At 28.5% G+C, this 15,025-nt stretch overlaps 1 protein-coding gene across 6 annotated transcripts in view; it reads right to left on the bottom strand.

Annotated features, from left to right (window-relative positions):
- The window catches only part of lap (like-AP180), an 89,390-nt gene that overhangs the window by 45,424 nt on the left and 28,941 nt on the right, over positions 1 to 15,025 (bottom strand). For all 6 annotated transcript variants that reach the window (XM_067273417.1, XM_067273416.1, XM_067273415.1 and 3 more), the window contains exons 2-9: positions 13,056 to 13,198; positions 12,918 to 12,993; positions 11,288 to 11,390; positions 6,039 to 6,078; positions 2,929 to 2,985; positions 2,752 to 2,863; positions 1,236 to 1,342; positions 1,113 to 1,154 (exon numbers count right to left, since the gene is read on the bottom strand). In XM_067273417.1, the coding sequence (XP_067129518.1) occupies positions 1,113 to 1,154; positions 1,236 to 1,342; positions 2,752 to 2,863; positions 2,929 to 2,985; positions 6,039 to 6,078; positions 11,288 to 11,390; positions 12,918 to 12,993; positions 13,056 to 13,198 (680 nt within the window). The remainder of the gene's footprint in view (positions 1 to 1,112; positions 1,155 to 1,235; positions 1,343 to 2,751; positions 2,864 to 2,928; positions 2,986 to 6,038; positions 6,079 to 11,287; positions 11,391 to 12,917; positions 12,994 to 13,055; positions 13,199 to 15,025) is intronic.

The raw sequence follows: 15,025 nt of genomic DNA on the forward strand, positions 1-15,025 counted from the left end.
ACTGTCTTTCCACATTAAAATTGATGTTTTATTCACAGTTGTGAGTAGTTTCAATATATTTGATTCAAATTGAACAAAATTTTTATATTAAAACTGAAAGATAATTGGTAACACTTTAAAAATGTTCTGGCTGCATGCTCTGGAATGTAATATATTCAAGTTATAATAAAGATTATAAATTACTTAAAATAAAAACTTAATATTTTGTTAATAAAATGCTTTTTTATATCAATCCATAGTTCTATGATTTTATAGTTAAGTAACATGCTCCATAGTTTGGGAATGGAGGGTGGTGCTGTTACATAGGTGGGAGGAGATAAAATGTCTCCCTTAAGAATAATGTTCTATCCCAGCATTAATTAAGAATTATTGATGGGACCAGAAGGGTTCATAATCGTGGTCCAGGACTCTTGGCCAGTTCCGTAGTATACCTATTTTGTATGTCTCCCTGATGTTCTTGGAGAAGTGTGTAGAATTTGGTAGTAGCTACAATATAATTGATTGTTACCCTCAAGAGACTGTTATAAAGGTATGGTGTATATGTTGAGACAATAAATTTTCTGAATGTGCATGTGATACTTAGCTAATGGCAACAACCCTACGGTATGGCAACTTATATACAAGGTCCTGTGTGTTCAGAGTGGATGGTGGAAAGAGTGCTCTCAGGCACCAAGTTTTAATGTAAATTAATATTTGAATACAACTATAAACTTTTGTAAACAAAAAAAAAATTCAGAAAAAAAAAATTAAAATAAAATTAAGTATCAGTTTTCTGGTAGAGTGAGAAATTAAAAATAATAAATTTTAAAATAAATTAAAAACTAAACGTTTATAGTTTTAAATAGTTAAAAATTAAAATAAAAAATAAATTAAACAATAAACAAAAATGTAAACTGAATAACTCATGTTTAGGTAAAACCTGAAACTTCACAGACTCACTGGTGTCAGGCCAAATAAACTCAGGTGTCTACATGTCTGGATGAGCTACAGGAAAAATAAATTTCTGAACTGTGTAGGAAGATGGGCATGGTTACAGACTATCTCAATGTTTTAGCTCAGCATAAATGAATTTTTCTAGATATTAGATTTAAGTTAGATTTAACACATCTTACCTTTGTCAAGTCTGGAATATCACCTTTATCAATTCCAACATTCTGTAAGATGAAATTTATAATTTAAGCCAAGTGGAAATAATGTATAATTACTGTTCTGAGTAGTTTAACGATAAAACATACCTCTGCCACTTTTAATAATTCTGCAACCCTATCCATTCTAATTAAAAACTTTTTATATATATCAAGTGCTTCTCGACAATTTTTCTTATTCATATCAAAATATTTCTCTAAAATAAAAATTTAAAAAAATTTAATATTTGCATTTTGTTTAAAAATAGTTTCTACAAAAGATAAACAAATGTTTAAATTAAATCCTTTAAAGCAATGTCAAACTTTTTACCTCTTTATAAAATGTTTTATGAAGCGTAATGTGTTTACTACAGTCCATACAGCAAAAAATTAGTCATAAGTCAACCTAAACTGGAAAGGTCTACCACATTTTTCTGTTCCTTTGGAGTTAAGATACCACCTTGGGAGTTAAGACATTGATCTACATTAGGGATGGCCAACAAGACAATTGTGATCAACCAATCGATTGCCAAGCCAATTTTGGCTGATCACTCGCAATGTCTTGACTTAATTATATTTGTAACTGAACACAACAGTATGCATGCAGTTATGACTCAACTCATAAGCAGTGCATCTCATACTGAAACAGTGTAGAAACATAGTATATATTTTACACCTTCCCCTCTCCACTTAGACTATGCCTACAACAACAAGTCGATTGACACACATTTTTAAGATAATAAGTATATCTTATGTACACAAAAGTTGGCCACTCCTGATCTTTTATTGTTTACATTTCTAAAATATTTTTATATCATCTTTATCATAAGTTATATTGTTTTATTTTGTAAAAAAAAATTTACTCACTCTTGAGCCTACTATTACTCTGTTAAATTACACTTCATTCTCATCTGGAATACTCTCTTCTAGATCAACTGACTCATGTTTACTCTTTTGATGCACAGACTGTGCTTTAATATTCAAAAATGTTACAATATTGATTAAAAAAATAAAATACAAAACTATTATCATGTATTCCAAATCTTTATTCCTTAAATGAAGTTTCATAAATCAATAAATTATAATCCATAAATTCATAATCAGTTTCATAAATTAACCTTTTCTTAAAGTTAATTGCTAGTAGAATTCTCATTACATATTGCTAACACAATGAAATAAAATCTAGGAGGAAAAAATATGAATAAAAAATATATTTTCCTTAATTATTAGTAAAAAACCATTAAACTATGAAATTCTGAAAAATTGGCAAAAGAATACCAAGAATTTATATCAAAATGCCATGTTGAAAGACTAAACTGATATCATTACAACAACAACACAACACCAGGGTATAGTCAACAACATACCCTACAAACCAATGACTGGTGTGAAAAAAACAAACAATAAAAATCCATCAAACGTTTTCAAATTCCCCAGAGTTCTTCAGGCATTAAATGGATGTCCGATGGAATGTAAAAGACATTCCATCAGACATCTTTGGAATATAACCATTCCAATCAGATGTATGAGAAATTTTAAGAGTTGTTTTTCCCTTGCACACCGGTCATCAGTTCGTAGGGTACATTGTTGATATCATTACTTTGAAAGTTTTTGAAATTATACTTACCTAGAAGATTAATAATTCCATCATTATAACAGGCAAATAATCTGATAAGATCCCTGAATAGAAGCATGAAGCAGCAACTAATAACACCATTTGATAAATCATTTGAAGTACACTAAAAACCAATAGCAGTAATTAAATCCAACAATAAAAATAATTTAAAATTTTGAAAAAACTTACATCAAATTCTAGGAGAGCATCCAACTGAAGTTGTAGTATGGGAAGGGTTTTCAAAAGCTGAAGGAAAATTTTAAAGCTAAGATACAGCAAGTTAAAAATTGTCAAGACTTTATAAAACTTTAAATTTTGGCTATTAATTTAACATCTTACCCATTCTGAACTAGTATATCAACCAGAAGTGTCCATGAAAAATTTTTTAATTGTCTATTCATATGGTCAGAATAAAAACACTCATTGCATAAAGTGATCACATAACTACATCAAATAGTATAATATTTGCAAAGCATTAATAAGGTTTGATTTTATTAATATTTTTGATAGCTATCAATAAATGGAGGATTGTCAATATTTATAAAAATGTATAATGTTATTGTAAACTGACATTTTAAAATGCAAAAGAATAGTGTAACTGATTTTTTTAAAAAAGCTACAAAGTATCATCACTTACTTATAAAGTCTGGTCTTAAAGAAATTGATTTAGTTTCTAGTTATGTTAGCCTAGATTAATCAAATGCAAGGCTAGCAGATAAAAATATTTATCTTAATAAAATACAGGCTATCAAGAATTAATCTTAAAGCTAAATGAAGTACAGTGATTACAATTGAGAAGTAGATAGGTATTCAGAACTCTGTAGAAAACTGAAGCAAATCTCAACCAAATTTGATTTAAGAATTGGCCTGAAGGTTGGTTTTATCTTCTTGGAAAAATTTAAAATTCAACAGTTAGGGTAAAATTTAGTGCCGTTGTCCCCTTGATATGCATTTGCCACATTTTCTAACTTCAGAAATTATTTCAACTACAGATGTGAAACTGACATCAAAAATAAACCAGCAATGAGTTGCTCAACTTTCCTTGCAACATTTAAAATTTGCAGTGGTGCTATCTTAAAAACATTTTATTTAAATTTTTATAACCATCATAAAATGGCAAAAAGCTTAAATTTTGAGGATAGGGATGCTTTTATGAAAAAAAACCAAATGCTAATAACAAGTAAAATAGTCATTAACTTTGATCCTAATGGGTGTCATGTGTATTTCCAATATCTCCCACCCTCTTGAGCTTCAATCTCCAAAATTTAAAAAGAATAAATCCCCTAATAAAAACCTCCCTACAAAATTTCAGAAATTTGACAAAATGCACAGGAGTTAAGCTTCAAACAGGGTGAACAAAATTATACCCCCCCCCACATTAACATCCATACATACTAGAAAAAGTTCAGGTTTTTCCTGTATTTTGACATTTCAAGGTTCCAAATCCATAAATGTAAAAATCTGAGGGGGACCATTTTTTGACTGTCACAATGTTTACTGCTTATTACCACCAGAAACCAATTCCTGGCTGAATTAACTTGAACAGATAAAAATGCACTATTTTGAGGAACTTTGTTTACTATGCTTGCCTTATGTTTCACACATTTGACTTTGTCAATACAATTGCAAACATTTTTCAATAACAGATAATCCTTTTTTAATTCATCAGTACACAGTTTCTTTTTGGCATTTCAGAGATTAAATTAATTTAATATATAATACAAAATAATTGCAAATGCCAATTAACAATCTGAACTTGACTAAGAAGGACATTGTTCCGCAAGTTTCAGTGTTGCCAACTCTAACTGAAACAAAATATCTAAAGAACAAAATAATAGAAACATCTTGATCATGTAGGCCACATGCTGTTAAAAATTCTGTGAAAAAATATCTGGATAAAAAATAAAATATCTAAATTCATCAGGCCACATGCTATAGATTTTGGGTGAAAACATCTAGACAACATTAAAAGTACTTAGATTTAGATACAAAATATTTAGATTGGCAGCAGTTAGTGTAATAGAGAAATATTTTTGTTGCCAAATTGCCATTTTACCTGGGGCTATTTTTACTTCTTGTATATTTGGCACTTTTAAAATTTTACAAAATAACCAGGACCAAGTGGCAACATGGCCTTGATGCTGGGACCACATCAAACCAGGGCAGTCCCAGTCAAAGCAGGATGTCTGGTAATCCTAACTATAGAGAGTTTAGCAACTGCACTAAAATGTTCTCATGGACCAATCACCGCATGAAAAACTGGTTAAATGTGATTAAACAATCAGTCACCAAAGCCAGCAAGAAAACTCAAATCTTAACTGATACGAATGTTTTTCTCCATTTGTAATGGAGATCAGGTAATTTTACACAGAATGCAGAACCAAACAAGATTTTAAAATCTAGAATATCCACATGTTTTAGTTATCTATTTTGTACAAACTACTACTGTCAAAAGTTTTCCATTGTGTGTCCACTACTACAGTAGAAATATCTATTTTCAGATCAATGAGTCTGATCCAAATCAGTGAAAATTTTCTGCAGTTCGAGGAATGCTAGAGCACAAACTTAGAGAATGCAACTGAATGTTATTAAAGACAAATATTTAAAATTTCAGAAAAACTCAGGAATTCTTCTTTATCACTTACATCAATAAATAGTAATTAAAAACAAAATTCAAACTATTTCAAAAAACTTATTTGTTACATTAGTAAAATAAAATCTGAACTTATGAAGAACTTATGAAAAACTTATCTGCATAATATTTTTTGAATTCTCATATCAATTTGTAATATTGTAACTTTTTAACATTGAACTGAAAATTTAGGTAGTTATCTAAAGTTTTCTAAATTTAATTTCAAGAACAAATTCTTAAACACTTGTTGGGTACATAAAAAAAATGCTCATGATTAAAAAGAAATGAATACTAAACATTCTGAATAACTAAAGTTCTAACTAATGCATCTAAAATCTAAACTTTAATGCATGTTAACGAATATAGATGATCATGATCATCATGGTAACATTTTGGACTGATAACTGACTAGTTCAAAGCTCATTATTGAATAAGTTTAATTTTATTAAATTTATTTGCTTAATTAAAAATCAAAATTATTGGAGACTAATTCAATTTCCACCTAATTGCTTTTTGGCCAATTTTAGTTATATATGAAATATACAAATTAGAGAAACTAGCATTTTATTGAAAATTGATAATGCAAATTCAAATAACTAAAAAGTGACACTAAGCTTCTAAACAATTATGTAGTAAAAATTAATCAAAATTATAAAAAAAACCTTACTTTATCAGTGTTCATTGTTCTTAATATTCCATCTTCCTTCCTACAAAAAAGAATTAACATTAAAATTCCTGAATATTTTGATTTAGGTTTTATATTATAACTACCGTATTTTATGGACTATAAGACACCTGAATTTGAGGCAATTTTTCGAAGAAAACAGTGCGTCTTATAGTCCGTAAAATACAGTATATGTTAAATGTAATACTATTTGAATTATATACACAGTGCCTTAGAAATACTCTTCATATAACTTTTTTCGAACTCCATTATAAATAGCAACAGCCTGTTCCAATGATAGATTCAGAAAGTTCTTAAAATGCTATAATTAAATGATTTCTCTATTAAACAATCTAAGAAACCATGCATGAGAACATGCAAAATAAAAATATCAAAAGATCTCTGAAGTATTGTAATAGTGAATTAATAAATTAAATAAAATCAAACATTATGAATATGAAATTAGCATGATACTAGACCAAGTTGCTATGCAAAATTTTTTTGAATTTTGGATACTAATGAACTTAAACCAAAATAGGTTCTTGTGCATATTTAACAAGTTAAACAATGAGCTTTTCTTTAAAATACTTTATTAGTTGTATAGTCCAGAAGTACTCAGCAGAGATAAATTACAAACTTAAGTAAGTATGCAGCTTTATCTTAACAAAGTAACAATGAAACCATATGTATATGTTGAATTCAATCAAAATTCTTACATTTAAATTAGCAATATGAAGTCAGTTTTTCCAATCCCTCTAAGATCATTGAAAGAAAACTGATTTTTACAAAATTTGACATTTTAGTTCCACACTTCTTAAAACATTCTATATCTAAAACATTGTTGATTTTTGAAATATCAAATACAATTTTTAACTGTGCTACCATATATTAATGTAAAGCAGCATTAAAGATTAAGCTTATATTGTTTAAATAACTACTGTAATGGAGAACAAGAAATGTTTACGTAAAGTAATACTTGCATATCATGCTATTAATGAGTAACCAATTGCTTAGCCAAAACTAATACATTAAAATTTTAGTTCAGATTATTTAAACCTATTAACAAAGAGCAGCCTATTTAATTCTGGATTAACACATTAAAGTTCTCAAATCTAGAGATTAAATTTCTTACTATTCTACATATTGTTGGTGCAGAAGACTAGTGACAACTCAAATTTCCAACTTCTAGTTTATTGTAGAAATGTATAGCAAACTCCTCATATTTTTATGTGGAAGAATGAACACTAATACAGGTAACCCCCGTATAACACGGGAGTTACGTTCCAAAAAAATTGCCATGTTATGCGAATCCATGTTATATGAAACAAAGAACTAGTGTGAAAAGGGGGGTTAGGTTCCAAGAATTAAAAAACATGCTGTTAAATCCTTCATTGAAATGAACTCACTCAGCAATATGTAAATCAGAAAAAACCAAACACCTTATGATGCTGAGAAAAAATTTAATAAATAACGTAGCAAACGTTTTCAGCCAAACCTGTTTGCCATCATCAGGCTAAACATATTCGAATGCAAAACAAAATGGAACAAAAATTTAAATACAAATAAAATAACGGATGAAATATACATATAATAAAAAAATAATAAATAACAAAGAAATATAAAAATATGTATAGGTTAAGTAAATAAATATTAAGTCATTACATAATTTCGGCAAATTCACAAAGCCTCTCTTTCTGTCACACATGAACTATCACGAGGGAAATCTCAGCCCGCGGAAATTCTAAATTAATTTTCAAGAGAGCTCTCGGCCTGTACAAGTTATTGAGAAACGACAGAGACAGCATTGATAGAGAGAATGGCTGTAGTGTACAAAATTCCTTGTGAAAACCAAGAGCTAGGCATTTATAAAAACTACATTGGGGTCACTGATAGAAACCTAGGGATTAGATTAAGGGAACACAGGTACAACATCAGCAAAAGATCTAACGCCACAGTTCTATCTCAGATGGCGCAGGTTGAAGGCTCGATAGTCAAATGGGGCGAAGCAGGCATTATTAAACCTGTACATTTACCGACTTTAGCGTTTAGCGCCGAGAAAATTGAAATATTTAAGAGCAGATTGCATAATACCTGCATTAATGCCAGGGATGCTGAAGGGTTGCCTTCAGCTTGGAAGTATTTAATTAAAAGATTAGATAGCTCTTAATTTAATGCCTTGATTTTGTTATCATTGAATTTCATGTAATTTATTATTATGTAATGGCTTAATATTTATTTATTTAACCTATACATATTTTTATATTTCTTTGTTATTTATTATTATTTTTTTATTATATGTATATTTCATCCGTTATTTTATTTGTATTTAAATTTTTGTTCCATTTTGTTTGCATTCGAATATGTTTAGACTGATGATGGCCAACAGGTTTGGCTAAAAATGTTTGCTACGTTATTAAATTTTTTCTCAGCATCATAAGGTGTTTGGTTTTTTCTGGTTAAATCCTTCTTTAAATCGGATTTATTATTCACAAGTCAAAAAGGACCAATGCCCGGCATCGGGGCATACAAAATTACAAATAAAAGTAACAATATACTGAATATTATACTGTAAATAAATTTAGATTAAATTAATATAAAATAATTTATATTGTTAAATACTTGCTAGGGACGCCCCTAGTGGCCATTTTTGGCATACATTGATAGAATCTGGTCTTTCAGCTTTATATATAGTAGATTTTTTTCATGGGTAAAATACTTATTTAAGTAAATATTTTACCAGAGAATTATTCATCCTATATGATAAGCTCAGCTTGAGCATCATTAAATGGTAACAGTTTTTATTACATTTCATGTACAAGGGTTTTACCTAATTCCCGAACCATGTCAGAGTGAACCCATGCTATAGAAGTGCTGTGTTATACAGGGGTTACCTGTATTTATTTCCAAAATAGTTTTGAAAATTTTAAAAATACAAGATCATGACAAAGCCTTACAGGAACAAGAAACTTAAGTGGCTGTTCCAGAGGAACTATTTTTTTGAGTTGTGTCACTATTCTTGTGCACCAACAATATACATATACATGTGCATGCTGGCAGCAACAAAACAGATTTGCATTCATAATTTGTATGAAATACAAAAATTAAGATGATATTTTTCAAATTTTGTTTATTGTGCAATTATTTCCTAAGTAGTGTAATATTAAGATTTATTTTGAATGCTACTTTTCTTAAATTTATATGGTTTACTTAAAATACAAAATATTTTAGAAGCCATATTTCCAAAAAAGTTAACTTTTAATACTTTTAACAATTAACTAGTAAAGCTAAACTAAACAAGCTATCCAAAAGTTTAACTAATTTTAGTGAAAATTGGAGCATAGAAAACTTAAAGTCAAATACTACCAATTAAGTTAAATTCATTTAATAGCAACATTAATACTAGGGTTTCTCATTTCCCAGTCCTTTGCTTGTCCCGGGATTCCGGGATAAAAGTGAATTGTTTCCTGGGAAATCCCAGGACAAAATTATTTTTAAGATATACAAAATAGCATGAAATCAAATGATATAATTATTATTCATTCTTTAAAGTAATTTAATATGTTCTGTAACCTCCAAAATCATTAAAATAATGCTGTGTAAGATATATTTTAAAAATTACCTTTGAATTATGTAGAAATTTTCACAAATAGAAAAAAAATTATTAAAGTTTGCTGGAAACTGCATACAACAACAACAACAACAACAAAATGCTTTGAATTGAGTTGAAAATTAAAAAATATGAACTTAGATCAAACTTCTAACTTAAAAGGTAATTTTTGATTTTTTAAATAAAATATAATACAAAATATTGTAAATTTTTTTTTAAATTTTAAAAAGCAAAGATGGTCAATACTCCGATCACTCAATCTAATTCTTATTTTAGTAATGAAAAGTCTTGCTACCGAGAATGCCTTTTCCGATTCAATTGATGTGATTGGAATCGTGTTTAATGCATTTAAGAGAAGACAGATGTTGTGGTTTTTCGCCTGTAGCCTGGAAGATTTCTAGTTCGTTTTTGAGATTGTAGTACTTCTTTTGTTCCCTAGTATTCTTGATTTGTCTACCTCGACTGCTTTAATTGAAACATCATAGCCCAATAATTCGGCAGTTCGTTTGTCTTTAATAATCAAATTATGAAGAAAACTTCTTACTTGCTGATTTCATACTCGTTTGTATCCTTGCCCAATTTGCACAACTTGGCGTTACGCAGTCATTGAAGCTAGTGGGGATGGTTAAAAATTAAGACAGCATAAGCACAATTATTCCAGATATTACAGGTAAAGAATTTTGAGTGTGTCCTGCCACAAATAAGCTACGTATTGATTGACCATTTGTGACGTGCCATAACGAGGAAAAATTAAAAAAAACTAATAAGTAGGTTTAAAATTAATAAATACAAATGTATTCTGACAGTTTATGAGTTAATTATACTTTATTTTCAAAATTTCCTCAACCTTAACCTAAAATGAGAAAAAAAGTGAATTTAAGAAATTTGCAGGATTTCCCAGGATAAGAAAAATTTTCTAGATTAAAAAGAACAACCAGGATCCCGTTTGAGAAACCCTAATTAATACTATAAGGCATCTAAAATTTATTGACCAAAATAAAAGTGGGTTAACCAGAATAGCTATTGCAAGACTTTGCATCAAACAAACAGTGATTTGATTTCTATTTGTGCTGCAAACAGAGAAATGACAGTTTGGACTTTAACCCATGTTCAAAGTGTCTTTGGTGTACACAGTAAAACACACTAAATCTTTTAATTTCAACATATTCAGTTTTATGCAATGCAACACTCAATTTTGTTTTATGAAGCCAACATATAAACTGAATAAATTTCACTGCAGCATGTCATACATGTCAGTTTAAATTTTTAAGTTCCTCTGGCTGGAACTGAAATGTTTGTTTATTGCAAAACTTAACTTCTATTTCTTTAGCTTTTGATTTACCCTTTGTATTTTCGTTTTTATTAGAAATTGTAATAGGAGCATCAAACTCCATAATAAAATGCTACTGTAAGTTAAACTTCCCATATTAGTGTTTATATTTGAAAAGTAAACATGAAACTTATTTTGACTGATGGTGCCAAAAAAAACACAATAAATAAATTTTGGCTTAAGAAACAAGTTCTCTTTATGCACTATGACAATGTTTTATTATGTTAATGCAGCAGTCAATAAATTTTAGACACCTATATTAATAAAAAATTTTAAAATATTGATTTAACAGTAAATAATGAACTTAATTCTTACCCTCTCTTCACTTTACAAAAATCAAAAGCAACTGTTCTGTAAGTTACTGCTTTTTCATTCAAGTATTTTGCATAGCGTCTGATGTAAGTTGACATATCATAACCTAAAAATACAAAAATCAGAAAATTAGTAACATGTAAATAAGATTTAGAATTTACATAAAAATTTCTAAAATAATTAATACATCAAAATAAAACATTATATTAATATAAATTATTTATATTCAATTAAGAAGCTTGTTTCAAAATTTTTGATGCATTTAAAACAAAAGTATGAAGTATTCTACATAAATTTATTAATACTAGAATCACAAAATTACATATATAAGGATACAACTGTTTAAGGATGTGGTATCCTTAACTCATGTAAACTTTTCAAAATACTTGATGTAAGAGAGAGAGAGAGAGAGAGTGTGTGTGTGTGTGTGTGTGTGTGTGTGTGTGTGTGTGTGTGTGTGTGTGAGAGAAATTTATTTTTTTTATTATTTCAGAACAAACTTCGCTAAGAAGTTGATTGGGGAACTGAAAATTGCTAAAATGTTTTCCTTTAAGTTTTAATTGAAAACTTTAAAGTTTGAATTTGAAAAAAAGTTTAGTTATATGAATGGAAATGTAGAGTACATTAGAGTACATTAAGATCCAAAAAGGGCTAAATTGTAAAAAATAAATTCAAAATAAACCAATTATAAAATGCAAATATTTCTTCTAGAAAAGAACCTTGATAAATGTCAAATACTCTCAATAAGCCATATTCTCATTTTGACCATGAAATGATTAGATTATTGAATAAGCCTATATTAAAAAAATGATACCATAAAATTTTCAAAACAATTTTATTTTGGGACAGCATTGTTACATTATTAACATACAATGTGCACATGAAATTGGCAATGCTTAGATAAGAATGGTGAATTGAAATTTTTCCTTTCTATTAGAATTTAATAGCAAAATTTACCCAATTGCTTACTGTTGAATTTGCACAAAATTTTGTGCAAATTCAAGGATTTAATTCAAGATTTGTTTTTAAGTTCTATTGCATTTATTTCAATCTCAAAGACTTTAGCTCTTCAGAAAATTATCTAATTTAGATATTCAACACTATTAAATTTTTAAGCTGAAGGGGACTAGATTTTGACTAAATATTTTAAATTTAATAAAAAGCAGACTTCCAGAAAAAGCCATGATTAATTTACTCAGTTACAAAGATGGTATCAAGTTTCATAACCCTTAATTACATAAATATTGAAAATAAACTCTTGAAAAGAATTTGAAACTTTCCATCATTTGACAAATTGTTGCAAGTCTTAAAAACAATTTCTGAGCCTTTTCTTAACCTAGCAAATTCAAATTTTACAAAAACCAGTTAAATAAGTTTTCAGAATATTTAGATTATTCTGCAATAAGAAAGGTTATCTTGTTACAGAAAAATCAAAATGTATGAAATCTTAAGATTAGATATAATTTTTAATATTAGCTTTTCATTTACTCCAATTAAAATTTGTTCTTAGAGAACAAATTTACGAAAAGAAATAAAGGTTAAAAGTTTTAATTTAAGAATGTTTTCAGTTTAAGTTTTTGTTAGCCAAAGCTTTCAGTATTTTTAATGCAATTTTAAATATCAAATTACTAACCTTGTACACCACTTTTGTCCAGAAAATTGCTGAGTTGAAAAGTACAATTACTTGAGGCCAAATACTGAGTAAACCTCTGAAATAAGATGTTATTTTATAGTATGTAAAAATAAAAGGATTTTATAATAAATTTCATACCTCATTTCCATAGCACATTAAATGATGTACAGTAACTAAAGCTTTAAATACTACAACCCAACTTGAATGCTGTGTACGCTCTATCAATAAATTGGCCAGTTGAGGTATAGATACATTTGGTTCATTTGTACAGTGAAGTAAATCTGAAAAAATAATTGAATTATTCATTTTCAGAAAACAAAATTCAGTAACCAGGATATTAACTTAAACAACAAAATATAAGTTAATGCAGTGTTCATTAATTAAATTTGAAAAGTTAACTATGCATACAGATAACCATAGGAGAAAGCAATACTTTATACTTTTACCTGACAATATTGTTAAAGAAAAAAAAATAATAAATGTTTTAAATCATGCATTAAGCTTTTGAACAATTTTAATTTTTAAAAATGTTCTATTGACGTCTAAATTAACTAGACAAACGGGTTTTGTCTAGTTAATTTACTGCTGTACACGTTTTGATTTTAAATAAAACTAGTTTTAACTTTTAAACTTATTTATGTAGCTAAAGTTAATTTTAACTATGTTTGGGGAAAAATAAAGTTATGTATAGTGATTTGGGGAAGATGCCTAACATTATGCTTATGAAGGAAATTATAGTGATAATTTGGGTTTTGGAGGCCTCTAACAAAAATATTATATTCCTGAGCATGTTTTTCAAATAAAACTTTGGAGTATATGAAAAATAATTGTATATTGTGTTTGCAATGACGACTTTTTTACTGTCTGGCATTTTAGGCATCTCACCCTAAGTATCCAGGTGAAATGCCAAATGCAATTAGGGTAAGATAACAAATACAATTGCATAAAATTAATTTTCGAATATCTTAACCAAATTTAATTTATTGCATATGTAGTACAAAGTACTTCATACTAAGTATAACAGCACAGTATAAATATTATTAAGTTCCCGCCCGTTCTAACTTGCTCTACAGCTAGCCGAAAGCTTTTTTCAGTCCAAAAACCTTTTTGAGAAGTCCTTATATAATTTCTATGCATATCCTGAAATAAAACGAGAAAACAAAAATTTATTAAAAATAGGCATATTGGAATTCAATTAACAAAAAATAGGCATGAGGCCCCATGAAAAATGTGGCATCTTTTCCATTTGTCAGGGTAAGATGCCTACATTGTACGTGTTGTAGTATGTCTGATCGGGATCGGCAGTAGCTCACAATGGAAACTTTAGAAACTTAACTACACCACACACTATTAAAAATTGCGAAAAACAAATTCTATTTTAACTTTTAGTTTTCAAATGATTCTAGAAACATTTCACAACAAAAACTTCGTTCTTATCTTGCTTTTATTCTTCTTGGATGTAGAAAATGAGGTAACGGTAGCTAAGTACAGGTTTCCGCACTCAATATTGGCCCAACAATTCATCATACAAACACATGACAATATCTGACGCCACTGTTTGAAAATATCAAAAAGTAGGCATCTTTTCCTGCTTACCATCTTACCCTGAATCACTATATGTTGCAGTCAAAACCAGTTTTTAGTTAGGATGCATTTTAACTAGTTTATACTGGATGTCTTTGTTAAAACCCATTTTGTCTAGTTAAAAGTAGAATTTACTGCTAGTCAAAGATGAATTTGAGTTAAAACTAGTTTTAACTAGACAAAACGGGTTTTAACAAAGACATCCAGTATAAACTAGTTTCAACTAGTTAGTCAAAACCAGTTTTTAGTTAAAATGCATTCTAACATATACATTAAAACTGAAAACTAGAAAATTTCATGAAATTTGAAAGAATCATTCACAAAGGACTACTTCCAAAAATAAAATGTTCATGCTGTCAAAATTTTAGACTTGTCTGACATTTTGGAATTTTACACACGTTTAAGTATGCAAGATGTATTCTGACAATGTATGTATTACATACTCATCAGTAATTCAATTACTAATGTCAAACTGCTAGATTATTAGCCTTTTTATAATGATAAATAATCCAGCAGTTCATTTG

The sequence above is a fragment of the Centruroides vittatus genome, unplaced genomic scaffold (genome assembly GCF_030686945.1).
Source record: "Centruroides vittatus isolate TY-2023 unplaced genomic scaffold, ASM3068694v2 contig_476, whole genome shotgun sequence".
NCBI classification, from domain to species: Eukaryota; Metazoa; Arthropoda; class Arachnida; order Scorpiones; family Buthidae; genus Centruroides; species Centruroides vittatus.